The 27,225-nt window shown below is 60.3% G+C and overlaps 1 protein-coding gene across 4 annotated transcripts in view; it reads right to left on the bottom strand.

The window, feature by feature from the left end:
- Positions 1-27,225, bottom strand: part of VAV2 (vav guanine nucleotide exchange factor 2) — a gene marked incomplete at its 3' end in the record, with an annotated part of 177,821 nt that overhangs the window by 50,402 nt on the left and 100,194 nt on the right. For all 4 annotated transcript variants that reach the window (XM_079707133.1, XM_079707131.1, XM_079707130.1 and 1 more), the window contains exon 4: positions 10,413-10,481. In XM_079707133.1, coding sequence (XP_079563259.1) covers positions 10,413-10,481 — 69 coding nt within the window. The remainder of the gene's footprint in view (positions 1-10,412; positions 10,482-27,225) is intronic.

A 27,225-nucleotide genomic window follows, 5' to 3' on the forward strand; every position in this document is an offset into this window, starting at 1 on the left:
AACAGACTCTGTCCCGTGGACCTCACAGTCCAGGTGGGGAGACAGACAGGGCAGCAGTTATGGCTGAGATGCAGACCCTTCTAAACTGGAGGAGTGCCATCTGTGTGGGTGACAAGCTCTGGTTCCCAGTGGCTCTGTCCCTTTGGCGAACATCACATGGAACTTCCACTGCTGCCCAAACTCTTAGCTAAGGCATCGCCTCCAAGTGTGAGTCTCCTGAACAGGGCAGGGGATAGATTCCAGGTCTTAGGCATCTGCTAAAGCAAATGAGTTAATGCTGTGACCAGCTGTGCCCAGTGCATCTGACGGCCGTGGCTGTTGAATGGAGGAAAAGGAAATGACAGGTGTGGGCTCGGGAGTGGGGGAGGGGCGCAAGAGGAGGTCCCCCGAGTGTCTGAAGTGCCCTGGAGTGCAGGGCGGTGACCTGGAGGTGGATCCCGTGGGGTACGGATCCTGGTCTGTTTCCTCCCTGCAACACGAGCTCGATGACCACCCAGCTCTGCCCTGGCCCTCCAAACCGGAGCCAGCCCCCGGCAACCCCTGCACACCATCCCACGGCAGAGAGGCAAGGAGTCTGTACCCCCATCTGGGCCTGGTGCACTCACCCCAACCCCCAGCTCAACCTCCCACAGTCCTTGAAAAGGACCCCAAGGCCCTGAAAAAACCCGCAAGAGCCTCTGAGTCACCCCAGCGGGAGTCCGTCGTGGCAGGTTGTCTCGGCTGCACCCTGGTTCTTTTCCCATCATCACTCGGACCAACAGAGCCTTGTCTTGGGGTTTCAAGTTATCAGAGACTGGGTTGCATGGAGAAACTGCATGTCCCCGCCGTGCTGGAGCCATCTGTGTACGTAACCGTGCTCGGTCAATGCTGGACCGCAGGGCTGGTGGGTCCCCTTCTCCTTCAGCTCAGGCCGGGGGCTCTCGTGGTGGGAACTTGACTCTCCCGAAGGTGACCCCCAGCGGGGGAAGCAGTCAGGCGAGTCCAAGATGGATTCTCAGCCCTGCCAGTGTCTGGCTCTGCAACTCTGGGCAGAACCTAAGCCTCAGTCTCCCCATCTGCAAACTGAGAACAAGGCCAACGCCCCAGTAGGGTCATTGGAAGGACCAGCCTCAATGGAGACGACCAGCAGAGGCCCAGCATACAGTAGGTGCTCAATAAGTGACCGTGGCCCACCACCCCGTGGGTGAGAGGGAAGGGTCCATGAGACGATACTTAGCTCAGGGGTCCATATGCTCGATGAACAGACACCGGCAGCAGTAAATACCGTGGAAGTCCTGAAACGCAGCAGACCAGACAGGTGGGAGCCGGGTGTCAGCACTGATGTGTCCTTGGTAGGTTTCAGAGATCGCCCTTCTTTGTCCAGTTGTCCAGGAGAGAGCGGGGGACGATGTGAGCGGGGGAGTCCGGGACCACGGTGGGGACGTGGATGCCCGCTCGCGGATGAGCCTCCTGGCCAAGCCCACGCCACCGCGAGACCTCGGCTCTCCCTTCAGCTGGACGCCACGTGGATGCCACGGCCTCCCCAGCCCCAAGCCCACGTTCCGCGACAGAGACCTCCCTGCCGGCCTCCTCTCCCCTCACCCTTTCACTCCCGCTGCTTTCCGGCAGCAGCTGCGCCAACAGATGCTAAATCCCGAAAATTATTCTGGTCCTCACAGTGGCCTGAGATCCCCCAGGAGGGCCCGAGCGCGGCCTGCTGCCCTCCGGAGACGGCAGAAAGCTCCCCTCCCGCCGAGACCCCACGGCCCGCCCCCCGCCCCAGAAGCCTCGCCTGCCCGTCCCAATTTTGGTACAGAAAGTCAGCTGCTCAGAAGAGCCCCCCGCCGCCTACGGAAAATCAAAGAAAAGCCAACAAACTCTCCACTTTCTGCCTCTGGCGAGCCTGTATGTTTATGATGGACATAAAATATCGCTACTGACGGATGCGATATGCATTCTGGCCCCAGGCTGTCTGATGCTGGGAGGCAGGATCCCAAATCACCGTTAAACTGTTACTAGGAAACCAAACCTGACACCTCCCGACCTCCGTCCACACCATGCAGTGCGGGCGGCAGGGAGGGGGGGCTTCAGAGGGCCCGGAGAAGCCAGCTGTCGGCTGGATGGGCTGCACGCGGGGACAGACAGACAGACAGACAGACAGATAAGGCGCTGCTAACACTAGGGAGGTCGGCCTCACGTGCCCTCAGAGGACCCTCCCCCCAACAGTCGAGAGAGGGTCTGCGCTCCCCACAGATGGGGAAAGCAGGGCCCAGGGAGGGCAAGGTGGTCCCCCAAGGTTGTAAAGCCATTTAGGGGCACACCTGGACAAAGATGTGGCTACCAGGTTCCCAGAGGGGGCCCGGCTCGCCCGGCAGTGTGCTTCCTGCCATAACTCACTCTTTTCCAGGGACTCTTTCTAAGCAGTGCAAGAGTCTTCCCACCGTGAGCCAGACTCAATCACAACGATGAGGCCCAGGGGACTGTCCTAGCCAAGCAGCAGCTGGCTCGGGGTTTCAATCCCTCCTTTGTCATGGAAAGTGTGCTGTGCGACCCGCAGGCAAATCACTTACCCACGCTGAGCCTTAATTTCCCCAACTACAAAATGGGGGCAGGGCCACCCACCTTGCAGGGTCCAGAAGGCTGAGATAACAGGGCAAAACTCAAGCACCGGGCCTGGCACTCAGGGGGACCCACTGAACGGTACCTGGAACCATGCTTGGATCCTTAATATAAGAATAGCAGATGTCCAGGGCCTTGCTATGGTGTGCAGGGCCCAGCTCAAGTTACCTGCCTTTTCTGTGCTTTGTTCCCTGCAGGATGACCCTCCTGGGGAGCTTTCCTCTGGGGCGTGGGGGACAAATGCAGGAAGACAATGACAACACAGTGACAAAGATAATCCTGGTGGACGTTTTAATCTTCTGCGGAAGGGGCACCCCATTCAGCTTCTTGGAGGAGGTGACCTCTGGGCTGGGTTATGTAAGAGGAATAAGGGTCTGGCAACCAATACAGCAGATATTATGTACATGACAGGGTTTTTTATAGTTAAATCCAACGTGTTATGCTTATTCATTTTTTAAAGGAATATTTCTTAAGTGCCACTGTGTGTCAAATCTGTGTTGAACACATGGGAAATAATGTAAAAAGGGCCTAGTCTTTATCCTCATGGGGTCCTGGAAGTTAGTATCAGGAGAGTGATTTGGAGAGGCCTTTATTAGACAGACTTTTGGCCACAGCCCAGCTGGTCCCTGCTTTCTTCTTGAAAACAGTAAAATGAATGTGTACATCCTTCCACACTGGCCTCCCCACCCTACAGAGACTGTGTTAAATCAGACCCCAGAATCGCTGTGACAGCCTTGTCCTGAAAGGACCCGGGGTTAACTAGGTATTAAAAATTCATGTTAAGTCTGTGTCGTATCTGCGGGCCTGCATAATTTAAATATTTAGCCAGGGCAGAGTGGCAACCGGGCATCTGCTCTGCGTTCATTCCGAAGGGCCCCTGTGCTCTCTCCAGCACAGAGAATGAACAAGCTTCTTTTCTGAAGTGCTGCAGGTCAGGGTTTCAAGGTCAATGAAGCCCTGAGCCCCCACAGCAGCCAGGACCTTGCAAAACTGCACAGGCCCAGGTACCAAAGGGCCGAGATGTCCCTGGAGGGCAGGGCAGGGAGCCTCAGAGCCACAGGGCGCAGAGCCCGGGGCTGTCAGTTGCACTGGCTGCCTCCTTAACCAGAAGAGGGAGGAGCTACGAGCCTGTTTACGGCTCAGGGTGAGGATGGGCTGCCCTCTGGCCAACCGACAGTCCTGCAGCCAGCTCTGGGACGGCGGGGGAGCATCGGGCACCTTGTCTAGGCCATAGGGGCAGGAGAGCCACTGGGCTGCACACACACGGTGACTCTGGGGCCGGCACGGCTAGCCCTCAGGTCCTGAGTAACAGACACAGCTGAGACCCAGACTCTCCCAGGACCCCAGCCCAGAAGAAGGCAGTGGCCGGCCTGGTGGGGGCAGGGACAGGTTTCCTAAGTCACATTTTGGCAAATCCTATGCACCTTCCATCCCCTTCCAGTAACACCTCCTCCAGGAAGCCCTCCAGGTGTCCTGGCCTGTCGAGGTCTGATCCCAGTGGACACTGCCTAGATAGCTCCTGTGGGGCTTAGAAGAGCTGTAAGAATGAGAACTGCAGGGCCCAGGTCACCACAAGGCCCTACCAGACAGCCCTGGGTGGAGAGGGCAGTCAGGCAGGTGGCCTTCTGAGTCAGACCTGCTTCAAACCCCCTCTGCCCCTCAGCCACAGGGCTCAGTGTGGGGACAGACCCCCGTGTGCTCCGTGGACGCTGGATTCATTCCCTCCATCCGGCCGGTCCCAAAGCCGGGCCAGGCCTCCCAGACTTCACATGAGGATGGAGAGCCCCTCGACAGGGAGGCATACAGCTGGCGCTCGCTAAGTGCATACTGTACAAATGAAGGCCTGAACGGCCAGAGGGGAGGCAGCTGGGCCGGCAGACTGGGTGGCCCTGTCCAGCAAGGACCATAGGAGAGCCGAGGCCTGCCTGTGCCTGGCTGTCACCACCTCAGCAGCCCAGAGCCAGGGCGCCCGGTCCGGGGAAGCAGGCTGCAGAGCAGGGGGGAAGACCTCCGCAGCGCCCAGGGCTCAGGGGACCCTGCCCGTCCCTGTCCAGCCAGGCCCTCCACCAGCCTGAGGAGGGCGGCCACCGCCACCGCCACTTTGGGGGGCTTTACTGTCAACCCCCTTTGGGCCATGGTGGGGTCTATGTTCTACACGAAGCGGGCTTTGTGGTTTGTTTTTAATGGGGCTGCTTCTGTGTAGTCTGCTTTCAAACTTGTCCCCTTGGAGAAGCAATCCTTTGGGAGAAACACGAGATGCCCCCAAACCCAGCGACCCGTCCAGGTCTCGCACTTGGGTGTCCCCCACACGTGCAGGTCTCCTGCTCGACACTGAACTTTCACGCGAGGCGGCGTGAACGTAAGGGAACTTTCTTTGCAGCTGGGAGTGGCGGGCGGGCAAGGTCACCGGGTGGGGTGGGCATAGGCTCTCCCTCGGCTGAGGGTCACAGTCGGGCAGAGAGACAGTTGCTCGTCCCCTGCAGTAGGGGGCCGGCAGGAGGGGCCTGGCCTCTGCCCTCCCAGCAAGCAGCCCCGCCCCCACCTGTGCACTCCCACCTCACTCCCCAGGGACCAGGAAGACCAGCTCCAAGAAGATGCCTAAAGCCCCTTGAAAGCAGCTTCGACTCGGGGAAACTCCTACATTTTATGCATCTTAAAAAATTACCCCAACGATGTTAACATGACACCTTTAAAGCTGCGAAGTCATCTTATGATGTAATAAAGCATGCAGCTATACATTTACAGATAAATTGTATTCCCTGCTGTGTCACGATCACATTTGTTTATGCCTGAAAATCACTTCAATTCCGAGGAAAGCGAAACCGGTGTCAAGGAGCGGCCTCCTCGATCGTGAAACCGTGGCTCCGTCAAGCTCGAGGCGCCCCACGTAGCATCTGGGCTGGTGCTTTCACTCCAGAGACGGGGGAAGTGAGCCCCGAGAAGGATCGAATGGGCCCAGAGAAAGACAGAAAGCCACCATGAGAGCCACGTGCGGCCGAGACGGACGCGCCCCTGCTGTTCCTCGGCCTGCGTTCCTCTCTCTCCAGCCGGCAAGGATAACCTTGAGGCACCCCCTCCACGCCGGGCGCCCCCCAGTACTGAAGCACACCCAGTCAGGGGGTCTCTGCAGGCCTTCTGATGCAGGCCGTGCCTTCCTTCGTATGAGGAGGGTGGTCTTTCCAGCGCGTCCCAGGGTGCTTCGATGATTCTGATTTCTTGCAAACACCTTGCGGTGTCTCAAACCTGCCGCGCCTCTGCGGGGACAGGCCTTGGCAAGGCTGCTCCTTCCACTGGGACGCCACCCCTGCCCTTCAGCCGCTTTCCACTTGGGCTCCAAGACTCAGGGGTCACCTCTTCCGAGAAGCCTTCCCTGATTTCTGAGCTGGCATTCACCCGGCCCCACTCTGGGCTCCTGTGGTGAACTGTCTCATGAGTGTCGTTTTTCCGTGTGCAAATCTGACTCCCAGCCCTGTGGGGGGGGGGGTCCCCCAGTGCAGATGCCTAAACCCTGGCCCACCCAGGAGTTGGGCAGGTATGAGAAGTAGGGGGGCAGCTCCAGGTTCCCGGGAGCACCTGGAAGGAAGCAAGGGGTAGCGGGAGGGACGATCCATTAGGCAAATGCAAGGTACTAATCGTCAGGGCAGTTTAAAAACAGGCCTCTCATTTGGGGCTCAGTTTGCTTGATGAAGCATTTTTTAAGTGGCACTATTTTCTGTTAATGTTTTCAACCAGCTGCTCTATTATCTGATTATACATTATTCAAGGATCTCAAAAGTGAGCTCGGAGCTCTAGAGAACATAATCTTAGTGCAGCATCATCCGTTCAAACGCAGGGGGCTCTGCACCGGTCCCCGGAATGCTGTTCTGGATCCGAGACCCGGGCTGCCCACATGGGGCCACTAAGCCACATGTGGCTTCAAGCTCACAAACGTGGCCAGTGGACTGACCCGACTCACATTCTGCAAAAGAATGTCAGCTACTTCATTAATGATCTGTTAACGATTACATGTTGAACTAGATGATACACTGGGTTCAGTAAAAATACATTCTTAAAATTCATTTCACCTGTTTCTTTTTTCTCTTTCTGGTGCAGCTACTAGAAAATTAACAATCGCACAGGCGGCTCATGTTTGATTTCTCCTGGACGGCGCTGCCATGGCCATTTGGAAACCGGAGACAAAGGCCACATCCTTGGTAAACCGGGAGAATGGGAACCGCTTCCCCTGCCTGGGCGCAGAGACTGGGTGACCCGCCAAGGCCCACGTGGTAGGACACGCCAGAGCCGAGGCTCCAGGTCTGCCCAGAGACGCCCTTGGCTGCTTTGGGAACAAGGCAGAGGCTCCTGCACGGCCCGGTCGGTGCTCCTGCTTTAGGTGGGTGGAAGGGGGCTCTCAGTGTGCAGCAGCATCTCGTGGGCTGAGGCTGCAGGGCCCTCAATGACCCACCGGGGGGACACTGCGGGGCTGTGAAGACACGCCCAGTAGGAACGGCGCCTCTAGAGAGGATTCTGAAGGGCCCACACGGGAGCCACATCTCTCCTCCAGCAACGCCCACGCCCACCCCTCGCAACCCAGCACGCTCCCCACTCCCCACTCCCGCTGCCCCAACCGCACTTTAAATTTCCAGAAAGTGCACAGCAACCAGCTGGTGGCTGAACAAATACAAGACTGATCGACTGACGGAACGGAGGCGTTCTCGGGGCCATGCACAGCTGGCGGTGCCCCACTGGTGCCCAGACCCCCCACCAGGCTCGCCTTTCCCCAAACAGCTGCGGAGCGTCCGAGGTCTAGGAGGTCAGGAGGGGCCCCTGAGAAGGTGATCATCCTTTCTGACACCTGGCCAGAGCCCAAAGGAAAGAATTAGCCAGTTCTGCTGGAAACGTCACTCCCTGGCTCCCTGGCGCTGCCTGACATCAGATCCAGGCCAGTGCCCCGTTCCCTGCCCCAGGGAGGCCAGGGAAGAAATGACATTTCTGTTTGTGTCTTGTAAATTGCCATAATGGATAAATATGAATCCCAAGTCCGCAGAGACAGGATGCTAGGAAATCTTGATTTTCAGTAAAAGGAGAAGGGGGAAAAAAAGCATGAAAAATTTATTAACCTGGAGCCTCTGGGACCAAACCGCAACTTCAAGACTCAAATTCATTCCCCTCCCCTATTAATGTATGATTTACGTTTGCAATAACTGCAGTCGTAAGGAACTCATTGGATTAAGGAGGCTCACTCTTAATATCATGGAATAATATTATTGAACTGTGTGCAAAGCCACACATACCCCAGACTGGCTTCTCCATGTGAGAGGAATTCCATCCTGTGAGAGGTCGGACACATGCAGAATAGACCGAGAAAGGGGAAAGTGGGCACCCGGGGTTGCTGGCCAACTCAACGCCCAGGACTCCTCCAAACTGAACGTGAAAGAGCCATTGGGACAGGCTAAGCGGGGGGCCTGGCTGGTGCAGAGGAAGCTGCGCAAGGGCGGCGTGGGCCCCACCCTCCTGGAACCCTCAGCCTCTGCTGACCCCTCATGCATGTCTCGGGAGGGCAGAGACCCCCCGCCTCAGCTTGGGGGTGACTCGGGAGAAATGGCAGATCAGGGCCCGACACTCAGCACTGGGCAAGGGGTTCCCCGGACCCTGGGGGGGTGGGCGCCGACTTTGCACGGTGGGGAGGTGGGGGTACAGGCTCGGGGTAAAAGGGCAGCTCTGCCGCGCCCTCGCTGAGTGACATGGGCCAGTAGCTTCCCACCCGAGGCTTCAGTTTCCTTATCTGTAAAGCGGGGGCCCCCCCTAGAATACCCCTCACAAGGAGACTGTGGGGCGGAGTGGGGGATAGAGGGAGATGAAGCACCCGCAGTGCACCCCTACCAGCCCCAACGTTATCGCCTGGGATGCGCTGTTAGGCCGCGGGCACGGGGTGCCAGCTGCTGGGGGCTGGGGGGGGCGGTGACATGGAGATGCAGGGACTGACCTCGGGAACCTTCCAGTCTATCACAGTGCACCCCACAAACACCCCAAAGGCCAGACAGGGGTGTGGGTGCTCTGTGATGCGTGGGGTGTGAGTGAGGATGCTGGCCGGGCGGGCAGATGGACGGAGGGTGAGAGGCTTCCCAAAGTGGGGGGCACTTAGGCCCGGGCTCGGCAGACAGGGAGAGGCTCTCCAAGGCGAAAAATGCCGGGAAGCGCAGGTGGGAAGCAGTGCCAGCGCGGTGCTCAGCCAGCAAGGGGGCTGCAGACGGGTGGGGACCCCTGGGGGCCTCCCTCCGGCCGTGCCTCACTGAGCCTCGGTTTCCTCGCCCCTTACGGGGGGTGGGGGAAGGTGGGAAGCCCCTCATTCAGCCCCGCACCTCGGGAGGCCCCGTGGGTTGGAGTGCACCTTTCTCGAAATGTTCCAAGTCCTCCCCTGATTCCTGGGACGGGGCAGTAGCATCCAGGTAGGGAGCCCCAGGCCCCGGTTGTGACTCGTGTGGACCCTGGGCCCCATTTGCCCCCTCAGGGCGCTCTCCACCCTCGGACCCACAAGGGGTCGACCAGGTGTCCCGAGGATCGCCACCATTCACACTGGGGTCAGCCCAGTTTCCGGAAGATGGGCTGGTGGCAGCTATGCCCACTGGCCAGTGAGTGTTTCACTCACAGATCACATAATGTTGGGCCGCCAGCTTGCTGCCCACATGCTGATTTTTCAATGACTCAAGTTATTTAAATGGATAGAGATCCTGCAAAGAATATCTGCCCAGGCCCCATATCCTAAAGGCAGCCTGGATGGGGGCGTGGAACAAGCTGGGGGCTTTGACACAGCAGTGCACAGCAAATCACAGCTCTTACTCTGATTATGATTCTTATTCTCAGTCTGTGCTGTAAGATGAAGGAGAGAGAGGCCACGAGTCTTCCCAGAAGGAACAGCCGTTTATCCGGGAACAAAGACAGGAAAGAGGTCCCCAGGGGCAGGAATCCGGGGAAGAGGGTCGCCCACCTGGCCTGAGGGCAGTGGGCCGGCCAGGTCAGGAGCCACGTGGGACCACCCCACGGCCTGGGCAAGCCCGTCATCTCCCGGGCCTCGGTCCCCCTCCTGCAGGATGGGGCGGCCCTGCCAGCTCCACCCCACCGCCCCTTCTCCGAGCAGCAGGCCACATGACCCCACCCCCGGCCACAGCTGACCACGCAAAACCCAACCATCTCTTCTGGAAGAGCCACTGCCCAGGGATTCCTGCCAGTCCCTGGAGGGCTCCAGGACCATAAGGTGAAAAGGCCGGGGAGGGGCAGCTGGACCCAGGCTGCATCAGATGGTGCAAGAAATCCTCGGAGAGAGGAATCAGGGGGACCCGGGGCAGGCAAAGACGGGGCCTTGGGAGAAGGGGAGACGCCCCAGTGGCTTCATGTGGCCTCGCCTCGGCCCAGCCCCAGCCCGTGTCAGGCCACGAGACAACCCGGAATCACCAACTGCCTTTGCCTGTAACCTGTGCTCCAGGGGCCCCAGCTTCTGGAAACGCCAGCTCTCTCCCATCCGCGGCACAGCCTCCAAGGGCCGAGCCAGGACACCTCCCCAGCCCCACTGCAGCTTCGATAGAGAAGCCCGGCAAAAGCCAGCCCTCCTAACGCCTGAGCCTGGGGAGGAGGGCCACAGCCACGTCACCAGCAGACACGCTGGGAGCCTCCTGGAATGTGGGGTGAAGAACGGCGCATCCTTCCGGCAGGGGAGCCACACCACCACCCCCGTGGGGACGGCCCGGGCGGCCCGGGCAGATGGCCGAGACCAGCGCCTGTCGAGGATGCCCGCGTGAAGCCCCGCTCCCCACCCTCCCAGCCCCCCGCCTCCTTACTCTGCCAGTTCCTCCAGGCTGCGGTAGACGTCATCGTCATTCTCCGCGGTCTCCTCCGAGGGGAAGGGCCTGTGGGAGAGGAGACGTCAGGAGAGTGAGCAGGTCTCGGTGGCACCGCCGCCCTGGCCGGGCCCCCAGCCTGTGGTCCACCACGGGCCCCCTGGAGCGAGCGCAGGAGCAGGCGGGCTTCTATCCGCTCCCTCGTGGAAGGAAACGGGGTGCACGTTACGCGCTGTGTGACGCAGGACCACCCAGATGGACGTGCCTAGAGTGAGGACCCCACGCCCAGCTCGGCCCCGGACACCGGAAGTCGGTCCCTCTGTCCAGGCCCCGGCATCCCTGTTGGCAAACGAGGGAACCGGCTCAGGGACAGCAGGAAGCTTCCGTCCGTGCGACTATCCTGCTTCCACACGCCAGGGGGACCCCAGACACGGGGATGTGGGCTCCCCTGGGCATCCTTGGCGGGGAGCACGGGAACCTGTCTTTAGGAGACAGAGAGGGTGGGCCATGAGCCCCAAACTTATCTGGACTTGAGACCCTTATTTTCCATAAAAATTTCCCAGTTCTGTATAGGGGGGATGCCCAGGGTCCCCGCAAACTCTGTCACCCCGAAGACGCATCTGGGAGGAGTAACAGAAGGGCCCAGGTGTCAGAAAGCTTCCCGGCTGGTGTGAGGAGGGCGGCACGGCAGGGTCATCACCTGCAGACAGGCGTCTACCTGGGCAGCTCAGAATCTGTGGGAGGGAAACTCACAGGGAGGAAAAGGGGCTCCCTGGGAACGCGGGGTCTCAGGCCGCACCTGTCACTACTGCAAAGTAAACCTGGGCCTGACTGCTGGGCAAAGGGGTGGAGCCACCCACGCTGCCCAGGTGCTGGGGGCCAGCCAGTACAGGTGAGGAGCGTTAGGGCGTGAGATGCAGGTGACACAGAGCCCTGGGCGCAGCCCGGCTCACGGGAAGGAATGCAGGCACGGCACCAGCCCCAGCACCACCTGCACGTGGCACGTGCTCGCGGGGAGGGTGGGTGAGCCCACCGGCTCTGTCACCCCGAACTGGGATCTCATCTGGAAACTAATATGAGATCCCAGTTCACAAACTGGAGGAAAGGGGCAGGTCCGCAAACGGAACAGCACATTCTGGGTAAAGAAGCAATTGGGGGCTTCTCTGGTGGCGCAGTGGTTGGGAGTCCGCCTGCCGATGCAGGGGACGCGGGTTCGTGCCCCGGTCCGGGGAGATCCCGCATGCCGCGGAGCGGCTGGGCCCGTGAGCCATGGCCGCTGAGCCTGCGCGTCCGGAGCCTGTGCTCCTCAACGGGAGAGGCCACAACAGTGAGAGGCCCGCGTACCGCAAAAAAAAAAAAAAAAGAGAGAAGAAGCGATTGGGGTGGAAATGGGAAGGGCACGCTGTCAGCGCCATACCCACACCTGCCCCCCATGCCCACCACCAGCACGGGGAGCCCATGCAGCAGCCCTTCAAGGAAATGGGCTTCCGACACACTCTCCGGGGCTCCCCGGGGTGCCCTGCACACCCACGTGCAAGCGCCCACTCCTGCCTCTCCCGCAGGGACCTGCAGACGAGGTGCATGGTCCCGACTAGGTTGAACCAGCCCACGCCGGGCACAGAGGCCAGCCTCCAGGAGGACGGGGCCGGAGGGGGGTGAATGCTGCCAGGAGGAGGGGGCTGCCAGCTCGTTCAAAAGCAATGGGCCCAAATTAACCACCTCCATGGAGACGAAAACGCCCCTTTGGTTGAAACGAGCATCTCCCCATCTCCCAGGGCACGTGTTCTGGTAGGAAGTCTGTTACTAACGATCTCACAGGAGACCCGGCTGGCAGCCTCCTTGCTGGGGGTCAGGCTGACGTGCTCAGCAGGGCAGTCCAGTGGGGATGGACGCCTGGACCCTGCAGCTTCCACTACCAAGGCTGGGAGCCTGTGCTCCATGGGGTGGGGGCCTGGGGAGCCCACTGAGCCAGCAGCTGGAGCCCTGGGTCCTGCACAGCTCTGTCACAGAGTTGCATGGCCCTGAGTCTGAGGTCCCAAGGCAGACCCACCAGACCAGGGGTCCCCATCACCTGCGGCTTCATGGCAGTAGCTCGTGGCATGGCCCAGCCTGACCTCGCTGTGGTGGGCTCCCCCTCCTCCCTGTGGCTCTCCCCCCCTTCCTCGCATCACCATGACAATGTCATCCCCCACTGGGCATCATGTGGCAAGAAGGAAGGAGGACAGTCACAGGCAGAGCTGCAGGCCATCAGGACGCCCTGGCCCTCGGCAGACAAGGGACCCTCACTGACCCAGCCATGCTTCCAGCCAGGAAATCACTCCCACGATACAGGAATCGCGCTTCCTGGGTTCCGAAGCTGACTCAGATCCCACGTGGTTGAGGGGGTGCTGGAACCGAGCTCTGGTTTCTTAAAAGTCAGTCGAATGTCAGTCACCCCGACTGCCGAAAGTTCCGGCCCCCATCCTACTTATCACAGGAAATCTCAGGCCAGGCTGAGATGTGACTGCAGGACCCAGAAGTGGAGCGTTCCCCCAAAACCACTCCCTGACCAGCTTTCCACCAGTTTGACCATCTCTCAGCCTGGGTCCACTTCTGCTTAGCTCGGTGCCTGACATTAGAGAGGCATGGATGGACGGACGGACAGATGGATAGATGGATGGATGGATGGATGGATGGATGGATGGATGGACGGATGGATAGATGGATGGATGGATGGATTCATGGATGGATGGATGGATGGATGGATGGATGGATAGATGGATGGATGGATGGATGGATGGATGGATGGATGGATGGATGGATGGACGGACGGATGGATGGATGGATGGATGGATGGATAGATGGATGGATGGATGGATGGATGGATGGATGGACAGACGGATAGATGGATGGATGGACGGACGGATAGATGGATGGATGGATGGATGGAATGGATGGATGGATGGATGGATGGACAGACAGATGGGTGGGTGGGTGGATGGATGGAAGGATGGATGATGGATGAATGGTTGGATGGATGGATGGATGGATGGATGACAGATGTGCGGGTGGATGGATGAATGGTTGGATAGATGGATGGATGGGTGGGTAGATGGATGGGCAAATGGACAGACAGATGGATGGATGGATGGATGGGTGGGTGGGAGAACAGGTGGGTGGGAGAGGGGTGGGAGAAGGATGGGATTTGTGGGTTGATGGACAGATGAATGAGTGAGTGGGTGGGGGCATGGGGGTGGGAGGATGGATGGGTGGCCAGGACAGGTTGGGGGGGTGGATTCATTGGGGAATGGATGGGTGCACAGATACATGGATGTCAGATATTCTCAAGCTGTCCCTTCCCCCCAAAACAACAAGTGGCAGCCCCAAGTTAGATACAAGGAAGCATTTTCAAGAAGCGCTTATGAGAATCCATGCAGAGGTACCCAAGTCGGCCCTGAGCTGTGACTTTACAACACTGACCCTGACTTAACCCCAAGGAGACACATTTGCACAGAGGGCGTTTCTGGGGCCACATTCCAGCTATAACTTCAAGCCCGAGAGGGGCTGGAGCAGGTGTGACTCTGGGGTCACTTGCAACAAGGCCTGGCTCCACCCTTCTGTCTCAGGCACCGGCTGATCATCCAGACCCCGCTGTGCAGCATCTACCACCCCCGCCATTAATTTCCCCCTCCCCGGCTAGACCAGACATCCAGACGTTCATGGTGGACTTCGTTTGTTCTTGAAGAGGAGGGGATGAGAATCAAGTATGGCAAAAAGGCACAGAAATGACAGTGGGCCAGACACCAGAGCGCGGTCATCCGGGTCCTCGGGGCGGGGGGGCCGGGGGTCAGGGCGGGGCTGGGTTCCTCTTATCCCATCAGACCTTTCCTGAGGACGCATTTCCTTGTGCTCCGCTTCTGGGAAGCCAAGTTCCCCACTCGCACCACTGAGGGAATTAAGGGGATGCCCAAGCCGGAAGCAGAAAAGCTGCCACGTGCCAAGAAATCCCCAACAGAGCCCATGCGTCAGGCTGCGTCAAATCCACCCCAGCACCCCGTCCTCCCGGGGCGGGGGGATGCGGGGCAGGGATGAGAGGCTCAAGCCACTGCTTCAAGGTCCCACCAAATTACGCCTCCCACCCTGAGGTCAATGTTAGCATCCGGCTGCTTGGCCGGCATGGCCGTGTTTGGGCAGGACAATGACAGCCCCAGTGCCAGAGGCTAGGGGGGTCCCCCGCTAGAGGAAGATGGCCCCAAAACACGGCACCCTAAGGGAGCGGCTGAGTCCAAACCCCCGAACAAAGAGCAGAGGGGGGCACAATTCTTACTCCAAACCACACCTTCCTCTCCTTCCCCCATCCATTGGGTAGTTCCTGGACACCTGATCTGAGCTGGGCTTGGGGGCTGCCATTGTCACTGCTTCAGGAAGAAGGCACAGCATGGACGCAGCTCTGGGATCAATAAATCAGGCTCTGGTCCTTGTCCACGGGACTTCTTTGAGAATCTGCTGTAAAACCATGGCCTATGAAAAGTGCCTGCGTGCGTAGCTGTGTGTACGGCTGCGTGGGGACAGGACACGTGGTCGGGAAGGGGGCAGACCCGATGCTCCGTGGTCACAGCATGAAGGTGGCGAACACAGGTGCACGCCAGCTGGGGCCCAGGAGCAGTCGAGGGGGACACTGGAAGACCCTGCACGGCGGGCAGCAGGCCCGATTTATAGGACAACAACCCAGGAGCCAACGAGAGGACCCCTTGGGAGGAGGTGCCAGGTCTCCGGGTTCTGGGGGGGAGGGGGGGACTCGTCCAGCTTCACCTCTTCCCATGCTGTGCTGAGGGACTCGGGGCCTGGACACAGGGTTCCAGGGCAGTGCAACCCACTTGTCGGCACTGATTTACTATTTTTCCAGGCAGCAGCTGATGAGCCCCCCCAGCCTGATTTTCATGTACTTCAAACCCAGCTCCGGTGCAGCACTCAGTGTGCTGACCCCTCCTGCTATCTGGGAGCGGCCTCGCCTGCATTATCCAATCCAACCCAGGGCTCCACCAGGCAGGGCTATGTGGTGGCTCCCGGGCCTGCTTCCCTGGGGGTCCCCCCACCCCAGACCAGGGAGCCCCTGGCACACAGCAGGTGCACATCTCACGACAGTGCTGTCTGCAGATGGCCCGCCAGGACAGAGGACGTTGCTTCCTAGAGCCATCGCTCTACACCCTGGCAAGGAGCCAAAACAGAGACCCCACTGCCACTGTCACCTTCATTTTCGGGGAGAACTTGTGGGGGGAACTAAGAGCCAGGCCTCTGCAGGTAATAGATCTGGGTTCAAATCCTGGCTCTGCTGCGGACTCGCTGTGTGACCCTGAGCAGGAAACTCTCCCTCTCTGAACCTCAGCTTCCCCAACTGTAGAATGGGGGCAGTAGTCATTGTTAAGATTAAATGAGGGCTTCCCTGGTGGCGCAGTGGTTGAGAGTCCGCCTGCCAATGCAGGGGACGCGGGTTCATGCTGCGGAGCGGCTGGGCCCGTGAGCCATGGCCGCTGGGCCTGCGTGTCCCGAGCCTGTGCTCCGCAATGGGAGAGGCCACGGCAGTCAGAGGCCCGCGTACCACAAAAAAAAAAAAAAAAAAAAAAAAAAGATTAAATGAGATAACACACGTAAGCCTCACAGCCCAGGTCCTTGCTCTCAGCAAGTGTCCCGCATATGACAGCCTGAGTCACCTTCCGTCCCCTTCTCGAGGGCTCATCCCAGGAGTCCACTTCCAAGTCCAGGGCCTCAGACTCAGGCAGTCCCCATGGCCTCCTGAGCAGCAGCCCCAGTGGGCCCACCCCGGGTTTCCATGACAATTAGGAAATGCCCCTCACCCGGGTGCCTCCAGCCCTGCCCCAGGCCCATGGAGTCAGCACCATGGGGTCCTCCAGCCCACCCTGCTGAGCTCTTTCTCCCCGGGGGCCTGGAAGAAGAATGGTATCCAAACAAACACTCATATTCGGGAAGTAAAAAAGCTTCGGGTCCGACCACCTAGCGCCACTCAAAGAATCTAGGACACGGGGTTTATTTTTCCACACTTCAGGTGAAAGCGACTGGGGCCCAAGACGGCCTTTCACTTCTCCACCCTTCACTTGGCGTGTGCAGGGAGGAAAGTGGAAATTCCACTCGCAGAGAAGCGCTCCCTGCAAAGTGACCTCCAAGGTCCGTGTTCGCCAGCAGCATCACGGAGCAGCCCCGTCGGCAGATGCCCCTGGTCCTCCTTGGCCGGCCCGGGGCGTCCGAGAGAAGGGGCAGGGCCTTGGGTTCCCACCCTGGAGGGCGAGACCAGCTCCCGGCACCTGTCCTGCGGGGGTGACCGCCACCCAGCTTGCCCCGGACGAGGCAGTTACCAAGGATGCGGGAATCCCAGGGCTAAACCTGGGACGAGCCAGCCGCCCCAGTCGGGCGTGTGGCGGACAATGGTGCCTCATTTATGGCACTAGCACTACCTGGGAGCCCTCAGAGGTCACTCCCCCAGTCGGGCAGGACACGGTTTCTGGAAACGGCCTGAGAATTAGGTGCAGTGGGCCTGCGGAAGGCCTGGCACGGGGCCCGGCCCCGGGACACCACTGGGTCCAGCCTCACCTCACCAGGGGTGATGGGGGCCCAGGCAGGTGCTGGGTGACCAGGAAGAGGGCAGGGTGGGCAGGAGGGGCCAGGAATACCCGGGCCTCAGGGCACTGGGCCACGCCCCGCGTCGTGCCAGTTTGCCAGGGAAACGGCAGCCAGGCAGACTTCAAAGGCACATCAAACCGCAGCCTGAAGGCCCTGGCAGGCCCAGTTAATAATTCAAAGAGTCACCTGGGTGCTGCCTGCTAATTGGCAGGGAGGCCTTGAAGCACCACATTTTGCTTATTAAAAACGGCTCTCCGGGGCTTCCCTGGTGGCGCAGTGGTTGAGAGTCCGCCTGCCGATGCAGGGGACACGGGTTCGTGCCCCGGTCCGGGAAGATCCCACGTGCCGCGGAGCGGCTGGGCCCGTGAGCCACGGCCGCTGAGCCGGTGCACCCGGAGCCTGTGCTCCGCAACGGGAGAGGCCACAGCAGTGAGAGGCCCGCGTATCACAAAAAAAAAAAAAAAAAAAAAAAAAACGGCTCTCCGGCTCAACAGCCCGACCATCCAAACAAGCAAGGGATCATGTCCCTCTCTCCAGCCCACCACACTCCCATGCAGACAGGCCACCATATCAGGGGCTGCGACGGGCCCCTCCACCCACTCCCACCACGAGGGCCACACAGGGCTAAAGGGCATGGGGACGGCCACAAAGGTATAGACAGCAGGAGGAGGAAAGGGAAGTCGGGAGGGCTTCCCACAGGAGGTGCCGGGGAGCTGACTTGAAGAGCAAGGTCTAACTTGAGTTCAGAGTTCCAGCCCTGCGTCAGACAGACGGGGGGCTGGAATCGGCCACACAGCTTCCTGGCCCCTGAGCTGGCCAAGGGACCTGAGTTAACTCACCTGTAAAATGGGGATAAACCACCTGCTTCACACACAGGCCATGTGTGAAGCTTCATGACGTGCGGTGTGGCTGTGCCCTCCCACAGGGCCTGGCCCGTAAGGAGGTGAGGTGATGGTCAAGATTTAGGGGCTGGAGGAAGCGGCCTGGGCAGAGGTGATCATACCCTGCACACTCGGGGGCGTGCGGTCTCAGAGAGGCTGGGCCAGAGCAGGAGCAGGCTGAAGGGCCAGGTGGGGCAGGAGTCCAACGGGGACCAGGGCGGAGGGAGGCAGCGATGGATGGGCGGGCCCAGGTGCCACCACCAGGACCTTAAACCCAAGTCAGCACAGAGGTAGGAGGTCTCGAGGTCCCCCTGTGACGTCTGCAGAGGCAGGTCCAGCAGAAGTGCAGGCGGGGGAAGAGGTGCGGCCGGCTCCAGGCGACTGGGGGAGACCCAAGTGAACTCCCAGGTGCCAGCCAGGCTGTTTCAACCCTTGCTTCCAGAACCCTAGTGAGGCAGAGGGGGACACTGACCTTGGGTCAGGAAAGAATGGTTTGGTTCCCGCCATCCCATTGTCTGGGGGAGGGAGGGGCCTGGAGCTGCTGCTGAGACAGAGGAACGCGGTTTCTCAGCAGCTGCGAGGCTCAACAGAGCTTTGACTTTCCGGCCCACTTCTCGGAATGGCAGCAGTTTGGAGCGGAAAGGCCAGCGGATCACCGGGGCCATCTCCCCCTCCAAGCGGGGCCCAGTCCCCTGCAGCCACTTGGCTGGTTTCCTTTCATGCCACCTTGACCTCTTCCAAGGGGACACCGGCCCGGCCTAGGCGGGAAATCCCGGCAGCCTGCCAGGGCCCCGCCCAGATGGAACACTCTAGAAATGTCCATCGGGAAATGAGAGGCATCACAGAGTGGCCACACAGCCAGCACGGGGGCTTCCCAGAGCCACAGCCCGCACAGCCCGCCCCCCAATAGCCTCTCTTCCCAGCGCAAGGCCCAAGGCTTCTTGCAGCCCCATTTTCACCAGTAGACTCTGCACAAAAAGTTTCCACACTGCTCACTCATGGGCCAGAGTCCCTTGGCCGGGTGGGGGGGAACCGCGCCCAAGCGCTGTCGTGCTGGGCAGGGAGAGGCAGCCGGGGCCCCAGGGGATGGACCGGGGCAGGCTCGGCTCCAAGGAGGAAGCAGGCAGGGCAGGCGGGTGGCTCTGCCCAAGGCTCCAGAGCCCATCGGCTGCGGGGCAGGGATGGGGCCCCCCACCAGGGCAGCTCCGAGCATGCATGGAAAACCACACCCTGGAACACCCGGGCGGCTACTGGAAACGCTCTTCCCTTTTCTCCTTCTCCATGTCCAAAGCTGTCTGCTCCCTGAAATGCCCCTTCTGGCCCTGTGAGGCCTGTAACAGCAGAGCAGGGCCCTAGCTGCCCCCTGACCCTCGCCCCCTGCTCCCCGGTCACGGCCCGGCCGAACTGGACACGGTGACAGTGGCCCGTCTGGGTCACATCCGGGCACAGCAGTGAGAGTGAGAAAGAGAAGAACCAGTAGTTGGCTGTGCCAGGTGGGTGTCCAATCCACACTGCTGGCTCTGGACGGTAAACCCACCGTGACGTGTCAGAAAAGCAGATCTTCCGGGCTTCCCTGGTGGTGCAGTGGTTGAGAATCCGCCTGCCAATGCAGGGGACGCGGGTTCGAGCCCTGGTCCGGGAAGATCCCACATGCCGCGGAGCAACTAAGCTCGTGCGCCGCAACTACTGAGCCTGCGCTCTAGAGCCCTCCAGCCACGATTACTGAGCCCGCATGCCACAACTACTGAGCCCACGTGCCACAACTCCTGAAGCCTGCGCGCCTAGAGCCCGTGCTCCGCACCAAGAGAAGCCACTGCAATGAGAAGCCTGTGCACCGCAACGAAGAGTAGCCCCCACTCGCCACAACTAGAGAAAGCCCATGTGCAGCAACGAAGACCCAGCACAGCCAAAAATAAATAAATAAATCTATTTTTTAAAAAAGCAGATCTTCCTCGTAAACACATGGAAGCTAGGAGACTAGCTGGGGACCCTCCTCAGGTATCTGGAGGGACCCAGGGGGGTGGTTCTGAGAGACCACCAAGCAAGCCGCTGTGTGACCTCAGGCAAGACCCCTCCCCTCTCTGAGCCACCTCCGAGAACAGATGGTGGCTGAGGGGCTGGGGTGTCAGAGCTGGAGGCACTCCTCTCCCCTCCCCCCACTTCCTGCTGGTCTGCTGGGAAGTGAAGGGTCAGCCCCTGGCCCTTCCACCAAGTCCTAAGAAGGCCTCTGTAAGCCCGCAGGGAGGGTCCCTCCCCTTGGTGGGTCCACCAGGACAGAGGGCAAACCTGGGCCTGCCTGCAATCACCCCCTACCTTCCCATCCCCTCTGGCCGGGGCAGGCATCACTAGTTGATCTTGGTGTTTTCTGTGGCAGAGCTGGGATGGAGGACGCTCCAGGTGGAAGACTGGTCTGTGGACTCCGGTTAGAGAAGCGGGTCCTCTTCCTGGGGGAGTTCTGGCCAGCCCTCCACCTACTGCCCAGAGGAGGGGACTGTCCCAGGGCAATTGGGCCAAGCCCCTACCGCCGGGCTGAGGGTCTGGGGTGGAGGTAGGAGCACACACACCCTGCTGAAAGGACACAAGTGAAACCCAAGCCCTCCCCCCAGTTCACAAACGAGGGGTCCATGGAAGGCCTCTGGATGAGGGTGTCCTCAGGTTTCTCCGTCAGTCATGACAGCCCCCCACAAGATGGGGGCTACCGTCTCATCACGAAGGAGGACACCAAGGCTCAGAGAGGTAGAGAAAGTTGCCCGAAGAGACCAGCCAGGAAGTGACAGCCGGGCTTGGAGCCAGGACTATCCCCAAGAGGGGTCAGAGCAGGCGGGAGCAAGCCTGCGTTCCTCACCACTGCCCAGGCGTCCGGCAGCATCTGGGCTGCAGCTCTTGGTCATCCCGAGGGACTGACCTGCCAAGCGGGGGGGTGGGGGGCCACTCCCTGTACCACCAGCACCTCCTGTGGCCTATCGGGCTCTCGCTCCCCTCCCCCCATGACCCCTCCCCCGAGCCGCCATCTCTCCGGCCTGGACACCCACGGCAGCCCCTCACTGGTCCTGGCCTCCACCCTGGAGCCCCTGCAGTTCACACGGGGCCAGCAGTTTCTAGACAAAATCTCAGAGGCCACTGCCTGCTGAAACCCCCCAGGGCTTCCCCTCACACTCAGAGAGACCAGAGACCCCCCACCCTGCCCACCTCTCACAACACGACCTTCCTCCCACCCCCTGCCCCTCTCCATCCCACAGGGACACCAAGCACATCCCCTCCCCGCCCCCCCAGCGCCTCTGCCTGGGCCTCCGATGTCCAGACCTGTCCACACTGGCTCTGCTCACTCCTCGGGGGTCAGCCAGATCGAGGCCACCTCCTCGGAGAGGGGCACTGACCACTGCACCTGAGGGCCTCTGTCCCTCCCTCTGCCGCCCTAGCCTCAGACTCAACCCCCTGGAGCAGGTGCACACGACTGGTGATGGTGCAGGACAAGGTGCGTGCCAGTGTTTGGGCACCAGGCTGCTCTGGGCTCTTGTGAGGACAAGGACAGGACTGCTGCCCCCCACTGTGTCCTGGGGGTCCGGCTTGGCTACTTCAGAGCAGAGAACTGGACTGCAGCTCTTCTGGAGGGCGCCAGCCCTGGGTCTGGAGGTGGCCCTGGGCAGGGAGGGCTGGGCTCGGGCCAGCTGTCCAGCCTGCGATGCTCACCTTGGAGTCTGTAGGGCCAAGGGTCCAGCCAAGCCTCAGGGCCGGACTCCAGGTCTCGGCTTTAATCAGAACCACTGGTGCCTCACTGCTGCCCTCCTGGGAGGGACCAGAGCCGGACGCCCATCCCATCCAAACCCCCCTCCGGACTGCCAGTCAGATTCCCAAGCTGGAGAGATGTGCAGGGCCTGCGGGTGCTCAATGACAGGGCACCCAGCCTCCTGCAGTCACCAAGCCCACCGGGGTGGGGGGGCCAGGACCACGCCTCGGCTGTTGAGCAGCCCCGCATCACATCGCATGGTGGAGGGCCAGACCTTCCAGTGCCGAGCAGGGTAGAGGCCTGCCTTAGTCTCCCTACCAGTGACCCCAAAGGGAAAAGGGAGGCTCAGCTGCCCCCAGGGTCAGCAGGTGAGACCCAAGGCTGGTTTCCCAGCCCCCAGAGGCCAGCTCCACCAGGACCTGAGGCTGGAAGGACCCGGAGATGCCCCGGGCAGCGGATCTGTGCCTGGGTCAGTGTTGGGCCCATGCCCCAGGACCCCTGACCCCCAGATGACTCCTATGGGAGTATGGGAGGATGAGGTCCCAGTTCCACTCCAACCGGCTGGGCAACCCTGAGTGAGAGGTGCCCTCTCGGGGCCTCAGCCTCCCCTGCAAAATGGGGTTGAATCCTGGTTCCCGGGGTCCAGGTGCGCGTTCAGTGAGCTGACCCGTGGGGAGGGCTCCGCCCCACGTGTGTCACTGCTGCTACGATGGGGGGGACGGGAAACGGGGGACAGGAGGAGGGGCAGCTCTGGAAAGGCCAACGTGCCTCACAGGACAGAAGTGCGCACCACGACCTGACCGATCACATGACGGCCGTGAAACAGCAATCCTAGCAGTCAGCTTACACCTGGTGACTCTGTATTAAAGGTCCAGAACAATGGGGACTAAACAAAACTACGCATGAAATATAATAAGACTAATTTTACAGGAGCAAGGAGGTGGAAGACCCGAAGTTAAGGATGGTGGTTACTTCCTGCTGGGGCCACCGGGGCCAGAACCCGGGGAGCAGCGGGTAGTCATACGTTTCCTTCTGCCCTGTGAGCTAGAAGGTTCTAGTTTGGGGGTTGAATGTTGGGCTCGTGAGACTTAAAAATAATTAAAAACTAAATAAATGAATCCATAAAAATAAAAAAAGGAAAACTAATAACCAAGAGGGAATAAGCAGGGAACGTTAAGGGAAGCCAGACAGACGGTCAATTCCAAGAGTCCCTTCTCTCCTGTCAAATTATCGCCACAAGTTGCCTAAAAATGAAGCGTATGGTGGTGGGGACCGGCGGCTGGGACCCCATACCTGAGCGTGAAGCCGGAGGTGAGGGAGACACGGGGGGCGGCAGGCAGGCTCAGGTCGCACGGGCTCACCCACGGGCTGGACAGTGCAGGGGCCCCTCCGAGGCAGCCTGGCGGGGCCGTATCTGAGTTCACTCCACCAGTCCCTAAATGCCCGACCTCAGGCCAGCCCCCCAGGCTCTTGGCCTCAGTCTCCTCATCTCTAGAATGGGACACCACAGTCCCTCCTCGCAGGGACGGGCAGCATCCCACAGCGGAGCAGGTTGAATTCCTGTCGCTAGACATCCTGGCTTTACCAACGGGGCAGAGGCTGTAGGAGCCAGTGGGTGACTTGCTGGGTCTCCTTCCCCTGCCGCGGTGGCCACTCTGTTCCAGCAGGAGGCCGTCTGTCAGCCTGGCTCTGGGGGCAAGTGGCGTGGAGGGGAACACGGCCGACACACACGTGTCGCTGCAGCAAGTCATTGAGACTCGGGGCTGTCTGCTGGCACTGAGGAGCCTGGTCCATCCTGACCGCAGCAGCAGCCGGCACAGAGGAGGGACGCGACAGAGGAGACGCACAGTGAGAAGGATGACCCAGGTGACATCGGGGGGACTGCCCCTTTATTACCAAAGCCCCTCTTCCGACAATGAGATGAGCGGGACTCAGGCTTATCTGAGCACTGCCTTCACACTGTGTAACTGGATGTACCCAAAGCACCAGAACACCTTTTGCAGATGATGCTGCATCCCAAGGCGGCATGTCTGATTCACTGGCTCAGCCGGCCTCCTGCCACGGCGGAGACTTGGGCCGGTCCCTTCCCACCGGCCGCGGCTGGGAGCAGAGTTCAGGGCTGCACAGAGAGCACCGCCGACCCGGCCCCAGAGCTGGGCTTGGGGGGGCGGGAACTGGTTGCTAGCAGGGCCACATCCCCCCATACCACCGGCCACACCACGATGTCACATTCTGTTCCAGAGCATTTTTAATGACCTCACATCCCTTCTGCATATGGATAAATCCCACTGCAAAACAGGACAAGATTTCCTTCTCCGTCTCTGAAAACGAGCCGATAATGTTACACAGTTGCCCAATAAATGTTTAATGGTGGTATTTGCTGAGAAGGCAGCCTTTGATTGTTTTGCCTGTTACAGAGCGAAGCAGTCTTCGCTCCCTAGAGGGAAGGACAGGCCTGGGGAGGGGGGCGGAGCTGGGGCTCCAGTGCCCAAGGACATTCTTACAGCCCCCAACACTGAATGTCGTTGGGGACAGGGCACCTGCCCGTGAGGACACCACTGTCCTTGGAGGCCCACCTCCCATCCCTGATAACTGGAGGGGGTCTCTGAACCCCAAACCTCCCTGCCAGCCCAGCGGCATCCAGGTCTCAGGCTGACAAGGGCTGTGTGAGGACCGGGTCAGGGCTCCTGGGGCTCTTGCTCAGCCTTCAGGAGTTGCAACTTTTTGGTTTTTTTTGGCGGTGCGTGGGCCTCTCACTGTTGTGGCCTCTCCCGCTGCGGAGCACAGGCTCCGGACGCGCAGGCTCAGCGGCCATGGCTCACGGGCCCAGCCGCTCCGCAGCATGTCGGATCCTCCTGGACCGGGGCACGAACCCGTGCCCCCTGCATCGGCAGGCGGACTCTCAACCACTGCGCCACCAGGGAAGCCCAGGAGTTGCAGCTTTGCGCCCCCATGCACCAGGGATGCCAGAGGCTGAGGGACCCCTGCCTGGGCCCCGTCCCAGAGCTTGCTGCCCAGCAAAACCCACATCCCCGGGCTTGAAACAATAGAACTTCATTCTCTTGCTGCTGGAGGCCCAAAATCCTGAAATCAAGGGGCAGGCAGGGCCACACGAGGTTCTGTGGGGAGCCCTCCGGCCTCTCCTGGCTCCCGGGGGCCCCAGGCGGTCCTGGGCTTCGCAGCATCACTCCAGTCTCTGCCTCTGTCTCCAGGTCCCTCCTCTGTCCCTGGGTCCCTGCTCCGTGTGCCTCTTATAAGGACACCTGCCTTTGGATTTAAGGTCCACGGGGTAGTCAGGATGATCTCATCTCAAGATCTCTAATTTAATTACATCTGCAAAGACTTTTCCCCGAAGCTCACATTCACAGGTTCCACAGCCACCACTCAGCCCACGACACCTGCCCTCCCGTGGGCTCACCGGGGGCCCCATGGGAAGCCAGGGCTGGGAGGCAGGGTCCTCAGGCCTCACTTTGAGAACTGTGCTCGGGCCACTCCACACTGGCCCTCGCCCCGGGCTCTGACCATCAGCCAAGTGAGCCTCCTTTTCAGAGACCAGGAAACAGGCTCAGGGCTAAGAAACCTGCTAAAAATCACACCGGCAGCCCAGACCTGGGTCTCTCAAGCCCTTAACCCCATGCCTGTGGCCTGGGGTCATGCTCCGGCTTCTCCCTGCACCCTGCCCTGCACACGGCTGCAGTGCTTTTGCCTGCCTGTGACCGGGGTCCAGTGTCCATCTCCCCACCTGACAGTGACTGGTCCCCCATGTGTCCCAGCACCTGTCCAGGGCTGCTGGCATCCCCAAGCACTGACAGAATGAATGAATGAATGGGCAAAGGAATGAATGAATGAGCAGACGACTCCCTGGGCCCCGTCACCGCCTGCTCGGGAAGCTCTCTGGGCCTCAGTTTCCCCGTGTGTAAAAGTGGGGGACGAAGGGCCAGCTGTGGGAGCCGAGGAATCGGAATGGGGAAATTCACACTCGACCTGCCTCAAGCCTCAGAGCCTCACAGACAGGTGCAGGCAGGTCCCCATGCAGAGAGGCTCCTTCTCCTCCTCCTGTCCCTCAGTGCTGGACCTACTACGTGCCAGGCACTGTGCTGAGACCGTCACGGCCACCTTGTGACTCCTCACAACAACCCAGGGAGGGGGCTACAACTCTGACCCCACTTTACCCAGGAGGCCATGGAGGCTGGGGGCATGCACAAACTGACCCAGCACCCCAGCACCGCCCCCAGTCGGCCGGGTCACTTCCTCATCTGCCGTCCACTGCAACACACTGTCCAGGGCCTGCTCTGTGCTGGGGATCACTGCCAGGCCACGGAAGCTGTGACCTTGACCACCTCAGAGCACCACGTGGAGACCAACTCACTGACGTGTACGTGAAAGAGGACAGATGGAGGAAGGGTGGCAGGACGGGGTGTAGATGGAGAAGCGGAAGGACAGATGGGTGCACGGATGAGGGCACAGGTGACGGGCAACTGGAAGAATGGATGGACAGACAGACGGGTGGATGTGTAAGTGGATTGATGATGGGCGCAAGGAAGGATGGACGGACGGACAGACAGATGGTGGGTTGGATGGACACAAGGACAGGCGGGCAGGTGGGTAGGTGAATGGGAGGGAGCGAGGGAGGGTGGGGCAGGGGAGGGAACAACAATGAAAATCCATTAGCTCAGCCAGATGCACATTTTCTGTGGGCAAACTGACAGCACAGGCACGTCTAGCTGACGATGACTAACGATCTGGGAGTGGGGCAGAGAGAGACACTCAGCTGCACTGGGTGTTTTTAAAGACCCCCGCCCGCCGCGGAGCTCCAGCTGGCTGCGTCCCACTTCTCCTGACCGCCTCCAGCACGGATTACCTCCCCGCTGCCCCACGGGAAATGGCTGGTTAACATATTTTTGAACAGACGTGTCCCTTTCCAGCTCTCGTGCCCACAGTGGTAGCGGCAGAGAGAAGCGGACACAGCGCTCCTTCAAAATTCTGCACAGGGGTGAGTGACGGGGGAAAGGAAGCGGCCCTCCCGGTGTCTGCGGTGGCGACGGACTCAGGAGGAGTTAGCCGGCCACCGTTTGCCACCGTCTGTCAAGCACGCGGCCCACCTCCTCCACGGCGTCCTCCCGACAACCCCATTCACAGATGGGGCCCAGGCTCAGCTGCCGGTGGCAAGCACTCAGGTGTCCAGGGAAGGACGCTGCAGGCCCTGGATGGTGGGGAAGGTTCAAAGGCTCCGTGGTGCCTCCGGGGAGCTCTGTCCCCGTGGCCAGCGTGGACAGGACACGGCCTTGGTGTCACCAAGGCCAGCGTTGGGTTCTCCCCGCTGCCCCAGGGCTGTCCCCTCCTCCCCGAGTGTGGGTCACTGTCACCAAGTGGGGGGAGAGGGTTCTCGGCAGGAGGTTTAACGCAACAGTAGATTCCTTCCCGGGAGGGGCCCTGCAGGGAAGCAGGTGTCACTTTGTTAGGAGAATGCAAAAGGAATCCACGTGCTGCGACCACTCTGTTTGCCAGGCGGGGGCCCCGCCCTGGCCTCAGCTGGCCCCACCTTATTCTGAGGTGGGTTCTGTGTGATGACACCTGCGAGGCCAGAGTC

This window comes from Hyperoodon ampullatus (genome assembly GCF_949752795.1).
Source record: "Hyperoodon ampullatus genome assembly, chromosome: 6".
Lineage (NCBI taxonomy): Eukaryota > Metazoa > Chordata > Mammalia > Artiodactyla > Ziphiidae > Hyperoodon > Hyperoodon ampullatus.